At 36.8% G+C, this 13,471-nt stretch overlaps 1 protein-coding gene across 1 annotated transcript; it reads left to right on the top strand.

The window, feature by feature from the left end:
• Positions 1–8,323: 8,323 nt before the first annotated feature.
• Positions 8,324–13,400, top strand: LOC106929065 (uncharacterized). Its single transcript, XM_015005732.2, has 4 exons — positions 8,324–9,314; positions 10,021–10,332; positions 10,423–10,522; positions 11,536–13,400. Exons 1-4 carry the CDS (start codon positions 8,942–8,944, stop codon positions 11,921–11,923), a joined length of 1,173 nt encoding a protein of 390 aa, XP_014861218.2. The 5' UTR covers positions 8,324–8,941; the 3' UTR covers positions 11,924–13,400.
• Positions 13,401–13,471: the final 71 nt, after the last annotated feature.

The following is a 13,471-nucleotide window of genomic DNA, read 5'->3' on the forward strand; positions in this document are numbered from 1 at the left end:
AAGGCTGCCCTTTGTCATCGATTCTGTTCATTACTTTCATGGACAGAATTTCTAAACGCAGCCAAGATGTGGACAGGGTCCGTTTTGGTGGCCTTCGCATTTCTGCTTTTTGCAGATGATGTGGTCCTGTTGGCTTCATCAGGTCATGATCTACAGGTTTAGTTCCCAGTATATCTGTAGTCATGGATGGGAAAATGGAGTGAGAAATTGACAAGTGGATTGGTGCAGCGTCCACAGTGAAGCATATACTGCTTTTCATTGTAAGCAGTAATGGCTTTCCATTATGGTTCAGCAATATGCAACATTTTCTCAGTTGCACTGGTCTGCCCTGGTGAAGAGAGAGCTGAGTCAAAAGACAAAGCTCTCAATTTACTGGCCAATCTACAACCCTTCCCTCATTTATGGACATGAGATTTGGGTCATCACCAAAAGAACAAGATCACAGCTACAAGAGGCTAAAATGTTTTTTCTCTGAGCTCTCCTGTAGAGACAAGGTGAGGAGCTTGGTCATCTGGGAGGGACTCAGAGTAGAGCCACTGCTCCTCCACATTGAGAGGAGCCAGTTGAGGTGGCTTGGGCATCTGGTGAGGATGCCCGAGCCACCTCAATAAATAAATCACCCTTACATAAAAATAAATGAATAAAAATAAAAAAAAACACCCAGTGAAGGACATAGCCTATTATCCAGGTCTGTGTAATATCGATTTTTGCGATATATATCAATATTTTCTTTCCTAGAAAAAATCGATATAGTAATGCAAGTATTGCAACATCCAACTGTCGTCTTGTTCACTCATTGCTTGCTTCGCCGGGAGAGTGATTAGGTCATCAGGCTTAGAGTGACTCCTTCAGATGTTAAGTGTCAAGGTTAAAAAGGTATCAAACTATTCAGAGCAGGGTACTTGGTGCACTTTATTTACTTCACAAATGCATGTAAGCTACAGTTTGTACTGTTTCAATTAAAAGAAACATGTTTTCTCACCACTTCTTTGATTCATTTTGTCCAACTGTCGACTCTAAGTCTGTGTCCATGTCCAACTAGAGCCAGGTATTGTGTAGTTGGTGCTTTTAATCAGTTTTCAGTTAAATTAATTCAATCCAACTCTAAGTCACAAAATGTCACCAAAATCACTCTGTCCCTCTAAAATCTTTCAGAAAATTGCAAAAGTGTATTGAATTGTATTCTTTGCTGAATATCGCAATATATATGGTATCGTGAGCAGAATATCGTGTATTGTATTGTGTCGTGAGATTATTGAATCACTACAGCCCTACTATTCCTGAGGATTGATGAATTCGTCCAATTGCCCAACCTTACATTAGCAGAGATGAAAAAAAGTCAGTTGTGGGTTTGTTTCCATGGCTCAACGTTGGTAGAGCCATGGAAAGAGCCGTTGGTACATTTGCAGATGTATGTTTTGTTACATGCCATTTTATTATTTATGTGTAGTTAAATGTTAGTGTAATTATAAAGTGTTCATTACCGAAACATTCTTATTCATTACCGACATACGTTTTTTCATTACCGCTATGCTCATTTTATGATAATTTATTTAGATTAGATAAAAGAATTACATGAACTTTTTAATTCCTCAATGAAATGGTCAGACTCTTTTATATTATGGTTGTGTTGTTTTTTCAATTTAATGATTTAACACAAAATTAGAACAAAAATAGATTTTAAAATTGTATTCATGTTACGGTAATGAAATAATTGTTTACATTAAAATAATAAATTTTGTTATTAATGACTATTCTTTGTTGGTACCTTCTCCTTTGTGGACACTGAAGTCCATGGTGTCCAAAAAAAGTGGAAAAATGTTTTTGTGGTTTCATATTTCTTCATCAAAATTGTGTTACGGTAATGAATTTATTTCTTCAAAGTCAGACTAAAATGTCTAAAAATACCTTTAAAAATATGCATAGAGGTTATAATTTTACATTGAAAGATAAAATTAGATTCTATTTTATAAAGAAGGTGTGTTTTTGTGTGCATACAATGCATTTTTATTTTTGTTGTAAGTTGTACCATGTTCGTGAGAATCACCCAGAAATCCTGTTATCATGAATAAATCCAGGGTGAATCCCGCCGGGTGTGTCCCTGCAGGAAAATAGGGCTCTCCTGTGCCCAGACTTCTCATTGAAAATTTGATCAAATGCATTGAGAGATCGGTTGACCAGATCCATAATTTGTAGATTTGGATGATGTGCAAAGAAAGGCTCCAAAACTATAGAAACAGAGAAAAAGCCAGGACAAAAACAGAGCAAGCAGGGCAGACTAGGGCAGGGAGGGAGCAGAGGAAAAACGCGTCCGCCTTCATCGAGAGCAAGAGAGAAAGAATTTAGTTAGTAAACTAAATATTTAGCATCAAACTAAACATTTATCTTCTAATGGGATACTTTGCTAACTATTTTGTTTAATATTTAGTATGTAAACTAAATATTTAGCTCCAAACTACTGTAAGTGTTTAGATAGCAACCAAATATTTAGCTAGCAAGCTAAATATTTAGAACTGAGCTAGATATTTAATTAGCAAATATGTAACTGCAAACTAACCATTTAGCATGCTAACTAAATATTTAGCTTCCTAAAAAATATTTAGATTCCTAACTAAATATTCAGATTTAGCTACTTAGCTAAATATTTTGTTTGTAGCTAAATATTTAGTTGCAGAAAACAAAACATGGTACGCCGGCACAAATCATACAGTGGAGGACAGCTGATTATTGGCAGCTTCCCTTCCACTCTGCAGGACCTGGGTGTCTAGCAGTCGGGTGACCATGAACTCTTCTCCTTCCACAGTATTCTGGTGTTAAATCTGACTCGAATAGATTTTTCTGGTAATGTGAAGGTCCATTAGGTCTCCAACCTTCATTTCCAGTAGTTGTCCTGATTTTCCTCCACTTCTCATTGAACAACTTCTTTTCTACAACTTCTTTGTTCAGTGAGAAGTTCAGTCAAATTTGTGTCTTCTGTCAAAGTTGGTGATCAGCACCAGACAGCTGAACACCTACTTGAACTCCAATTTGCAACCGTCTCTCAGCCTGACAGCTGGACAGATCTCAGATTAATATCAGTCATTATCTCATTCAGGGTTTTCAGGTGTTGCTGCTCATTCTGGTAAAATTAAGGTGGAACTGGGTGTCACAAACAATGGAGAACACATTGCTTACTGGTTCACTTACAAAGCTGTTAGGTCAGCATGGAGGAAGAGTTTACTGACAAGAAAAAGCATGCTAATAACCTTGCAACTCTCTTTATGTTTTACCACCTACAAGGATATTTAATTCAACCTGCAGAAAGACAGTTCTGTGGTTGAATTTCACACCGAGGTTTGCATTCTTTTCTACAAATAATTGGTCTGCCCCCACTGAAATTATCAACCAAACCACAGATTTCTTCTCAGTATTAGTAGTAAAAACTAAGTGATTAATACTTGCCACTATCACATCATTGAAGCAGGCTCATGCAGTGGAGAAATATCTGTTTCCTTCCTAGTTCCCTCCGATTCCTGATACTCTACACAAAACAAGCAAAAGATTCACAAATGTTGACAAAAATCTCATATTTTTTTAAAGAACGACTAAATTATGTTGTTCAAATCTTCAGTGATTTTTGTTGTACAGGATTGAACTAGACTAGATACATAAATATTTTTCTCGAAAAATCAACAACCACATCCTAATTAATTTTTTATTTTATTTTTTTTTGCAGAGTAACTTGACCTTTTTCTCTCCAAGAACTGTGTGGGGTTTTATGTGCTGCTTTATTCTCTGTATTCTGACTGTCATTTTTGTTCTGATGTTAAAAAAAAAAAAAAAAAAAAAAAAGCCCTTTGACTGACATCAGATAACACGCTGAAGTACAGAGTAACAGTTTTGTTTAGGGGGGATAATAAAGACTTTAGACTGATGTTTTCATTAGATAATTTACTTATGAATGTATTTAAAATGTAAAAGATTCCAAAGTCATGTCAGATTAAACTCTGTCCTAACAAACTTCTCAGAAGTTGATGAATTAGCCTTTTGAACTACATGTCACTTATTCACAGTTTCAGAATAAAACTGAAACACATTCTTCGTCATGTGTAATTACAAACAGGAGTTTCGGGGGGGGAAATACTGTTAAATACTAACAACTAGCATTACTATCTTAAATGAAATAAAAAAGGTCACGCTATGAGGAACACAAGGAAGCAGTAGTGAGAAAAAGAGGAAAATCTAAGTGGCAAAACAAAGTAGGGAGCTTAATAACTGCTATCCGAGATTGATCTGCAACTCAGCAGAATATAAAATAGAATATAAAATACTAAAGTACAGAGAAAAAGCAAAAAGATTACTAAAACTAAGGAAAGGATTAAATTTAAAAAGCACAACACAAACTGCCAAAGGTTTTCATCTCCAAAGTCTCTGCTAACTTAGCTTACCAGCCAGTTATTTATTCAAATTAACACTGCATGCCAGACAAAGCATTTTTATCATAATGGCGTTATTTTCCTGAGACTCCAAACTGTTACTCTGTTTGTGTAAAGTATGGAGAATTAAAAGTGACAAACTCGTGGAATATTTACAATAACACGCAGGACTTGGATTCACACTGCTATGGCCAACGGGAAAGATTCATTGCAAATCTGCGAAATTCATTAATCAACACATCTGTTATGACAGAACGTCATATCATTATTTGGTTTCTCAAGTTTTTCCAATAACCCATTACGAAATGTCCGTACATAAAGAGACCAAAACAATATAATTTCTGTGAAAACCGTTTCAAAATGTGTAAAATACAATAAATTCAAAGTGAATTCAGTAGTCCGTCAGCTGTTTCTCAGTTAGCTCACAAGGTCCGCTAGCATTAGCATTAATTAGCCTCCAGAAATATGCCTCGTTTTCTCCACAATACAAATCAAAAATTGAATAACGTGACTCACGAGTTGACACTCGATTCAAAAATCACTTCAACTCGCAAAGGATACCAACATATCCTATATATCAAAATACATGAAATATATTTCAAAATACATTTTACTGACCTGTGATGTAGAAAAGATGAGACACATTTGAGCTTCCATTAGCATCTAACGGGAAGACTTATTCTTCTTCTGTGCCCAACCGTCCCAATACAACCAGTGAGACCGGCGCCCCCTCGCGGTTGTATGTGGAATCACACAAAATAACTAAAATGACACTTGAGAAATTATAATAATGAGAAATTAAAGATAATCTTATATGGATTTGAGCATTTAAGATGAAAAAATGTTGATTGCAAATACAAACCACACTTTTCAGATCTGCATTCATAAAAAGTTTTGAAACCTTTGTAGTATTTTCCTTTCATTACATGGCATCAGTCTATGTCATAAAATAGACAGAGGGCAGACCATCTTTAACGAAACCGTAGGTGTGTGTCTGTGTCTGGTGAATTTTTGGTTAAAACATGTCTGTTTTTCATTCAATAGGTGGAAAATCCAGAAATGTTACTCAAGTAACTGAATGCTTCTTTCGTAATAAGATTACTAAAGTAAAAATAAAAAGTATAGCGAAGTAAAAATACTCCTAAAAGTATTTCTAATGTGTATTTTTGTTGTTTCTGTTTACTTATCTAGCCTATGATGAAGTGTACTGTTGCTTTTCTTGATATCAGTGGGTATTTTCTGGCTAAATAAAGGTTTAACAATAAAAAAAATCCAGTATCAAAGTGTGTACTGTAAATAATAAAAAGCTCTGTGGGTGTGAATACTTATGCAAACCTCTAATTTCTTTACCTATTATTGCTAAACAGCTTTTTACAGCTACACTTTCTGGGTTTATGATATTTAAATGATTTCCATTAATATTCCTGCAGACTTCCTGATGACCATTCAGCCTTTTCTTCTTCTCTGAACTCTTTATTTCTCCTCAAACCTGAGCATGTTGCACGTTCCCACATCAATCTGTGCTTTCATACACCCAGCTAGAGAAATGTTGTAAAGAACGTGCCTAAAGAGGTCATGGTTTCAGTATTTGCCGTGGTTTTGTTTGTGTGTTATTTTACTCTCTATGTTTTTCTTGTGTTTTCAGTCACTATTCCACCATATTTACATATTAGAAAGAAAACCACATGTCGGGTTGGTTTGTGTTGGGTGACCTACGTAGTTTCAGAGGCAAACATGGTCTATGCTATTTTGACTTTATGGTTTACACAGACACGACAAGGTAGTTTTTTTTTAGTTTTGACATTAAGTGTTGTCTTATATTAACTAAGTTGGTGGATTTGTTGAACTTGATGAATTTCAGCCCATACATCAGCTAAAATGTTCCCTCTGGTTTATATTTCTATCTTGCACATCAGTTAACGTTTATGTTCTAACTTCCTCTGAAAAACTGGATTATTATTTGGAATCAACTAACCTGAATTCCTCAGTCCGTTATCAGCTTTGCAGCTTATTCATTCATCTAATTTGATCTAATTTGAAGTTGATTTTGAGCTAAATGTTATTGATTGTGATCCCAAAATCTAGCTGATGATGAATTCTGGAAATGAGTTGGATAAATGTAAATCAATAATTTCTCATCAATATATTGCTGAAAGTGGAGAAAATATACTTTACTTAGCTATTTTAGGTTTTTGATGAAAAAACTCCTCTCATATGAAAACAAAAAAAACCCAACTTGTTAAATTCTGGAAGATGCCATCTATTTTTTGAAGGGTACTCTGGGTTCCTCCCACAGTCCAAAAACATGACTGTTAGGTTAATTGGTCTGTTTAAATTGTCCCTGTGTTGCCCTGTGACAGACTGGCGACCTGTTCAGGGTGACCCCGCCTCTTGCCCTTGCCCAGAACATTAGCTGGAGAGGCACCAGCAAACCTCCTGACCCCACTAGAGACAAGGGTGTAAAGAAAATGGATGGATGGAGGAAATCAGCCCTTATCACTGCTGAGCAGCTTTGTCTTTGCAACATTTCCACAGGTGAAATTACTCACAGTTAGGAGAAACATGTCAGTGAAATTAATATGTTTACTTTTCAAGGCTAAATCCCACAGGAGTTTGGATGAGCTGTATTATGTTGTTTCCCCTCTTCAACAGAGATCAAGATAGTTCTAGCTTATTGACACTGCGCCCCCAAGTGGCGGAATTTCAACTACTAAAAGACAGAATCAGATTTTTTTTCCTGAAGTATGAAGGAGGGGTTATTTCTGGAGAGAATAAGGTTATTTATTAAAGGGCAAAGGAATCTGAGCTAAAGTTCAAATGTAGCAGCTGTCAGTCACTTTCTACTAAAAGTAAAGCTCCAGGTTGCTCCAGGTTCAAGATCATCATATTACACACAAATGTGCCCACATATCTATTTGATGGTGGCATTTTAAACCCCCATTCAGTGACACTATAAAAACGTGGAAAAACCGACTCACTTACATCACAGGAAAAGAAAACGTCAGATGTTTTGGGGAAATAGCGCGCCCTCTGGTGGCCGTCAGTAGTTTTATATGTCAGCTTTTTTTTTTCGGCCCCAGCTGACTTCCTGCTGCAATCGTTTAATATGTCTACGTCATGGGGTCTCCTCTGGCAAGATGCTGTTACGTAAAGTAAAAATTATGTTTTCCATAGTTGATGATTATAAATTAATTTACCTTCATATGCCTTAAAAACTATTGTAAAATTGCGTCTCAATTAATGAGATCATAAATAATTTTAATTTCCTTAAAAAACCCCTGTATATTTTCATATATATAATAATAATAATAATAATAATAATAATAATAATAATAATAATAATAATAATAATTTATTATTATGGCTGCTATTAAAAACAAAATTCAATTTCTCAGACAGTTGAAATATAATGTTAGACCAATAAAAATGTTTCGAAAAATCCTGCTGAAAGGTATAATGATTTACTGTATTTAATACTTTACTGGGGCATCTTATTAGAAATGCAGCACTCTTTATTCAGGAAACAAATGGCGGGATTAGCAGTTATATGTTTATGGTTATAATGTCAGCACATATTGGGGAACATGAGAACAGGAAGGGGAAATATAAAAGAATATTATATTAATATTAGCAAGATTAAGTTTTGGATATAATTGTCTTCTTATTTACAATACAACAACACAATACAGGAAATTGAAACAATAAAACATTCTATTTTAATTAGTTGGAGATATGACAGAAAATATATGTTGGAAGAATTGAGAAAAATTAAGAAGCATTAATTTAATGGATATGCTACAGGAAATGCAGAATGTAAATGTATTCAAATTGTCGTAACATTTTTAAAAGAAACTAAAGTTGATTAATGAAATATGATTTTTAAACCAAAAAACAATACAAAAAATAAGCAATAATAATAATAATAATAATAATAATAATAATAATAATAATAATAATGTGACGCAGAGCAAAATATCGAAGTTTACAACATATAATATTATTGACCAAATGTGTATAAAATAATATTTTGAGTCACATTCCATACCAGTAGGTGGCGGTAATGCATGACGCATAGGAAAACATCTCAAAGTTCTTGCCAACCATGTAAAACAATCTACTGTTGTTGCTTTTGTTTATCCAATCGAATTTTGTTGAGCTGGCCTGGAGACAGAAAAAGCTTGTTATGGCTGCTGCTGACTCCTGGTCTAATGTGTTGATTAGATGAGCTTGGGCTGTATTTGTATTGCCTCCACAAGGGGGAGCTGTGGCTTTTTAGAATGAACGTTTAAACGAAGAAGAGAGGGACTGTTATACCCCGAGCTGTTTATTGGGAAACAGTTTGAGCTAAATAACTCAGACTTTTGAGCAAACCTTTGCTTAACGTGGTTTTACACCACAGAAATCACTCGGATCCGCCATTTTGTCGTGGTTCCAGCGGACAGCGGGGGCTCAGCTGGTGGTCCTGCTCTTGTTCCTGGTGGGGCTCCTCCCGCTGCTCGGCTCACCTCCACAGGTCGCCTCTCAGGATGAATCTGATCGAAAACAAAACTCTGCGCTCGCAGCTTCATGACGAGGAGGCGGTGGTGGTGGAGAACGCCGTCAGGCTGGCGATAGACTCGGTGCTGAACGTGTTGTACGGGGTGAACGGCGCCAGGACCCGGGAGTACCAGCGGATGGTGGCCGACAGGGACAAAGAGATCCAGCGGCTGGAGGGCAGGCTCACGGAGATCGAGCGCGAGCTGCAGGTGCTGCGCAGACATGGCTGCACGTGCGGGTTGTTCGAGGCCGGGAGCCGGACCTCCGCTAACCGACAGACAGGGGAGCAGATCCGGTCTGAAGCAGGAGGAGTGGGCCCTGAGGTGACAGCAGGACCGCAGGACTGTGACCTGAGCCTTTCCTGTAAGCGCCACGGACGTGTCTCTAAAACACGAGTGAAAAGCTACAAAAACACGCAGATTAGATGATGTAATCACTAAACCCGAGTAAAAACACTGGTAACAACTCAGGGGTCCTAACCACATTTTTCTAGTGTAGCCAAAAATTGTACTCAAGTCAGAGTAGCTCTACTTAAACATGTTTATTCAGATAAAAAGTAAAACGTACTCAAACTTTTTAAACAAAAACAAAACTGTAGAAAATAGATTTACGTTGACTTTTTCAGTCGACATAATGCTAATTTGATATTTAAAACATCTGATCTGATATTTAAAACAGTTGTAATCAGACAGACAAAAATATTTATGTTCAAGTATTTTTAAGACTAGTCTGACTTTACCAAAAACTGTAGGTGTGACTCCTGGTCTGGTATATTTATTTATCATTCAGCGTAAGTTACTTTTAGTGAGTAGCCACAAAGTTTACTCTAAGTAAGAGTAGTGATACTGATAAATGTAATGGAGCTGCACCAATATGAAGAGAAATCATTGAAGGAAGAGTTAGAAGGCCGCTTGTATGTGACGTCCATAAGTCCACAATGAGAGAATATAAAACATTTAAGGATTCTGGTAAAAGTGGATACTCCAACAAATGCATAACACGGACTAATATATGATCTACTGTGTTTTTTCTGAATATTAATTATTTACTGCGGCTTTTTCTTCCACAGTGGGCGTTTATCCTCGACCCTCATCTCATTTCCCTTCCCAGTATCACGAGTCGCTCCTCCCATCACCGCCCAGCTACCTGGGCATAACCTCCACCTGCACATCCCGCTCCTCAGAGGCTTCAGGGGGCACAGAGGCCGCCAGGAACCTGCCTACATCTCCCAGCAGCCTCGTGGTGAAGGAGGAGCCCTGTGATGTGGATGCCGTCCTGATAGAATGGGAGCTGAGCGAGGAGAGAGCTGCAGAATCTCAGGAGCAACCAGGAAGTCCATGTCTGGACCAGCAGAGTTCTGATGGGAAGCATCATTCACCAGGTGCTTGGACTCAGAATTCATGCACACTTATTTCCTAATTAATATGTTTATATTGTAAAAACATCTAATGTTATATCCCACCTCTCTTAGTTCCTGCAGAACATGTGGAGAACGACGAGGGTCAGATGCTGAGGGAAAAAACTCCAGTAAATCCTGCTGGTTTTCAAAGCTCTGCAGGAGATCAATTGAGGTGAGACATAGATTATAGCAAAATAAATACAGAAAATATTTACAATTTTTATTTTTTTAAAGATTTTTGTGCCGAACTGAAACTGATCCAGCCCAGAGAGTGGCTTTATTTATATGTAAATCCAGACTAGAGATGCAAGTTATTGATTAATTAGTTAATTCAAAGTTGATTGCTTGTATTGATCAACTAACAATTAATTGATCAACCGCCATTTTCTTAACAAATTGAGTTTTCTTCTGAATCATAAGGAAAAAAATGTTTCATATATGCTGAATTAAAAGAATCAACATTATTTTTGTGTCAACTGTGTTAAATACAGAGGGGATGAACATAAAATTGTGATTTTCTCATATTACTAAACTTAGACACATTTATAAAATATAACAAAACAAAAACCTGTTAAGTTGTTGAAGAGAAAAATAAAAAAGATTAATTCCCCAAGAACAGAAGTATTGTCTGTGGTTTCTCTGTAAAGAATGTTAAAACTTCACACTAATAAGTGGATAGAAACTGTGTTTCAAAAGTCGAACGTTTTCAAACAATGTCACTGAATAACTCCTTGTCTGGTTTGCAGTCGGCAAACCAGACTAGAATACCTAACTCTGAATTTATCAGTTTTTCTGTATAAATTTACTTTTGTTCTATCTTCAAAGTCTCAAATACGTCATCATAAAGGTAAAACGTCAGGAACTTGTCAAAGTTTTATGTTTCAAAATAGAACCCCATAAAGTTAATTTTGCTTCCCACACAAGCCCGGTTTGGACCGTGTCTCTCTTGTTCTGGTATGGTGCTGCCATCTTTGTTTCTGTATCAACTGGTTCTGCTTAGGGATGAGCAGTGACGCCTTCTGCTGGATGGCGGCCAAACTACAACACTAAAAGAAGGTCTAGATGGACGTTAATAGTTAATCGCTTGGAACGGTTTTTAATCTACAAGTAATCGTAAATTGACTATTGATTTTCACCCCTGATTCGGATCGATCTTGATCTTTTCCCACCTGCCGTCTTTCCTAGGAACAAAAAGAAGAATGTTCCCATGTCGCAGCTGACGGAGGAGGCCCAGAGGCTGAAGAGGGCGGCCTGGAGAGCAGCTTCCAAAAGATACTACGCCCGTAAAATCGCCCGTCAGCAGGCGAGCCTCCACGGCAGCGGCCACATAGTCAGCGCTCAGCGCGGCTGTTTGGTGGAGGAGCGAAGGAAACGGATAATCTCAGACCTGCCGGAGGAGTCCCAGATGATGCGCAGGGAGATGTGGAGGGCCGCCTCCCGGAGGTACTACGACAGGAAAACGGCTCGCCACCCCACCGAGGGCCTGCAGTACGGACACCTGAACCCTGCTGTAGCCACACAGGTGCCCAACGGAGAGGGGCCCCTGGTTATCACTGGAATAATGTGCAGCTGATGATCACAGTCGTGCTTTTACAAACGTTTTTATTCAGATTCCAGGGTTTATTGGACATAGGGAGACCAGGTTCAAGTAACTCTAATCAAATCTAAAGGGAAGGTTTAGTAAAAAACACAAACTTTAAAGTCAAATTGTTACATTTTTGTAGGAATATCATGAAAACTGAAATAAAATTTAAATGAAAATGCATCTAGAATACATCTAGATCTAAAAATGACTGCAGCAGACTGCTTTCACTGACTGACTGGTTCAACAAACTCATCTGTGTAAACTTTGTTTAACTCGTACATCTGACATCCATCGATTATGACGGAAAACAGGATTCCAGGTTCTTCAATAGAGGAAAATGAAGAGATTGCAAGATTACCCACAATTAACTCTGATTTTTACTAAACTTGAAGTCCATCCAATAATATTGTATTTGATGATGCGCTTCCTGACTGAATTTTTTTCTTTTTTTTCATAAACTCTGTGTTTTAGCTGCAGGTTTCTTCTCGTTTCCTCTCCACCGTCGTCATGTGATTGATAATCCTGTTACAAAAAGCAATTAATCAGTGAATCACATGATAAATTTAAATAAGCTAGGTAATTACCTTTATACTGATTAATATTTTCTGAAGGACAGTTTTAACAGAGACATCAGAATCCATTTTATTTATAGTTTTTGGTTGTAAGTTGTTTTTATTTGCTTTTTATTTATGGTTTTTGGTTGTTTTCTTGTCTTCCAGTTCCAGTGTGGAGTGTTCTGTACAAAATTATAGTTTATTAGTCTTTTCATTATCAGTATATTAGATGAAAATGATCTCAAAACAACAATATTATCGTTCCTCTGGGATGATTTGTTCAGTAAAATATGTTACTGATTAAACAGATTTAATCCTTCTATATGATTGTTTGTGTAAAACGGCTTTCTGGTGTTTTGAATCAATCCAAGTTGAATAATAATATCCAAACACATAAATTAGCTGCTTTTACAAAACTTCTAATTTTGAGTGATGTTATTTGTATTATTTTTGAGAGAGACAAGAGATGGATAATTGGTTTCAAATAACGCAAAGGTTAACATAACTGCAACTAGCAGGTTTATTTTTGTAGATGACATTTGATTTACTGACATGTTTTCTCCCTTATTGAAGGAAAAAGCCGGGAATCTGAACTAAAATTATAATTTCAGTTTTTCTTTCCTGAATTCAACATTTCACTCAGATCATTGACATCTGTCTTCATCTCAGCCTTCCCTGGTTCAGTTTTTACATGTTGAACCCTGAGATCTTCCACATTCATCCTGATGTTGTAGATGTGCAGCGCCCCTGGAGTTCAGTATGTGTTACTGCACCTACCAGCAGCAGTAAAATGATTTCCCTGTTTTATGTTTCTAAAAATGATCAGCTGAGTTTCTACTAAAATAAATCTTTTCATGTTTTGTACCTCTCTCTATTTTCCACCTGTTAAATAATAAATATATTTAAATGCAGCTGTGGAATTCTAATTTCTGGGATAATTTTAAAAGTTCATAAAATGTGATTTCAAAATGACCATTTATTC

The sequence above is a fragment of the Poecilia mexicana genome, unplaced genomic scaffold (assembly GCF_051168715.1).
Source record: "Poecilia mexicana isolate PSO_F unplaced genomic scaffold, ASM5116871v1 scaffold_16, whole genome shotgun sequence".
NCBI classification, from domain to species: domain Eukaryota; kingdom Metazoa; phylum Chordata; class Actinopteri; order Cyprinodontiformes; family Poeciliidae; genus Poecilia; species Poecilia mexicana.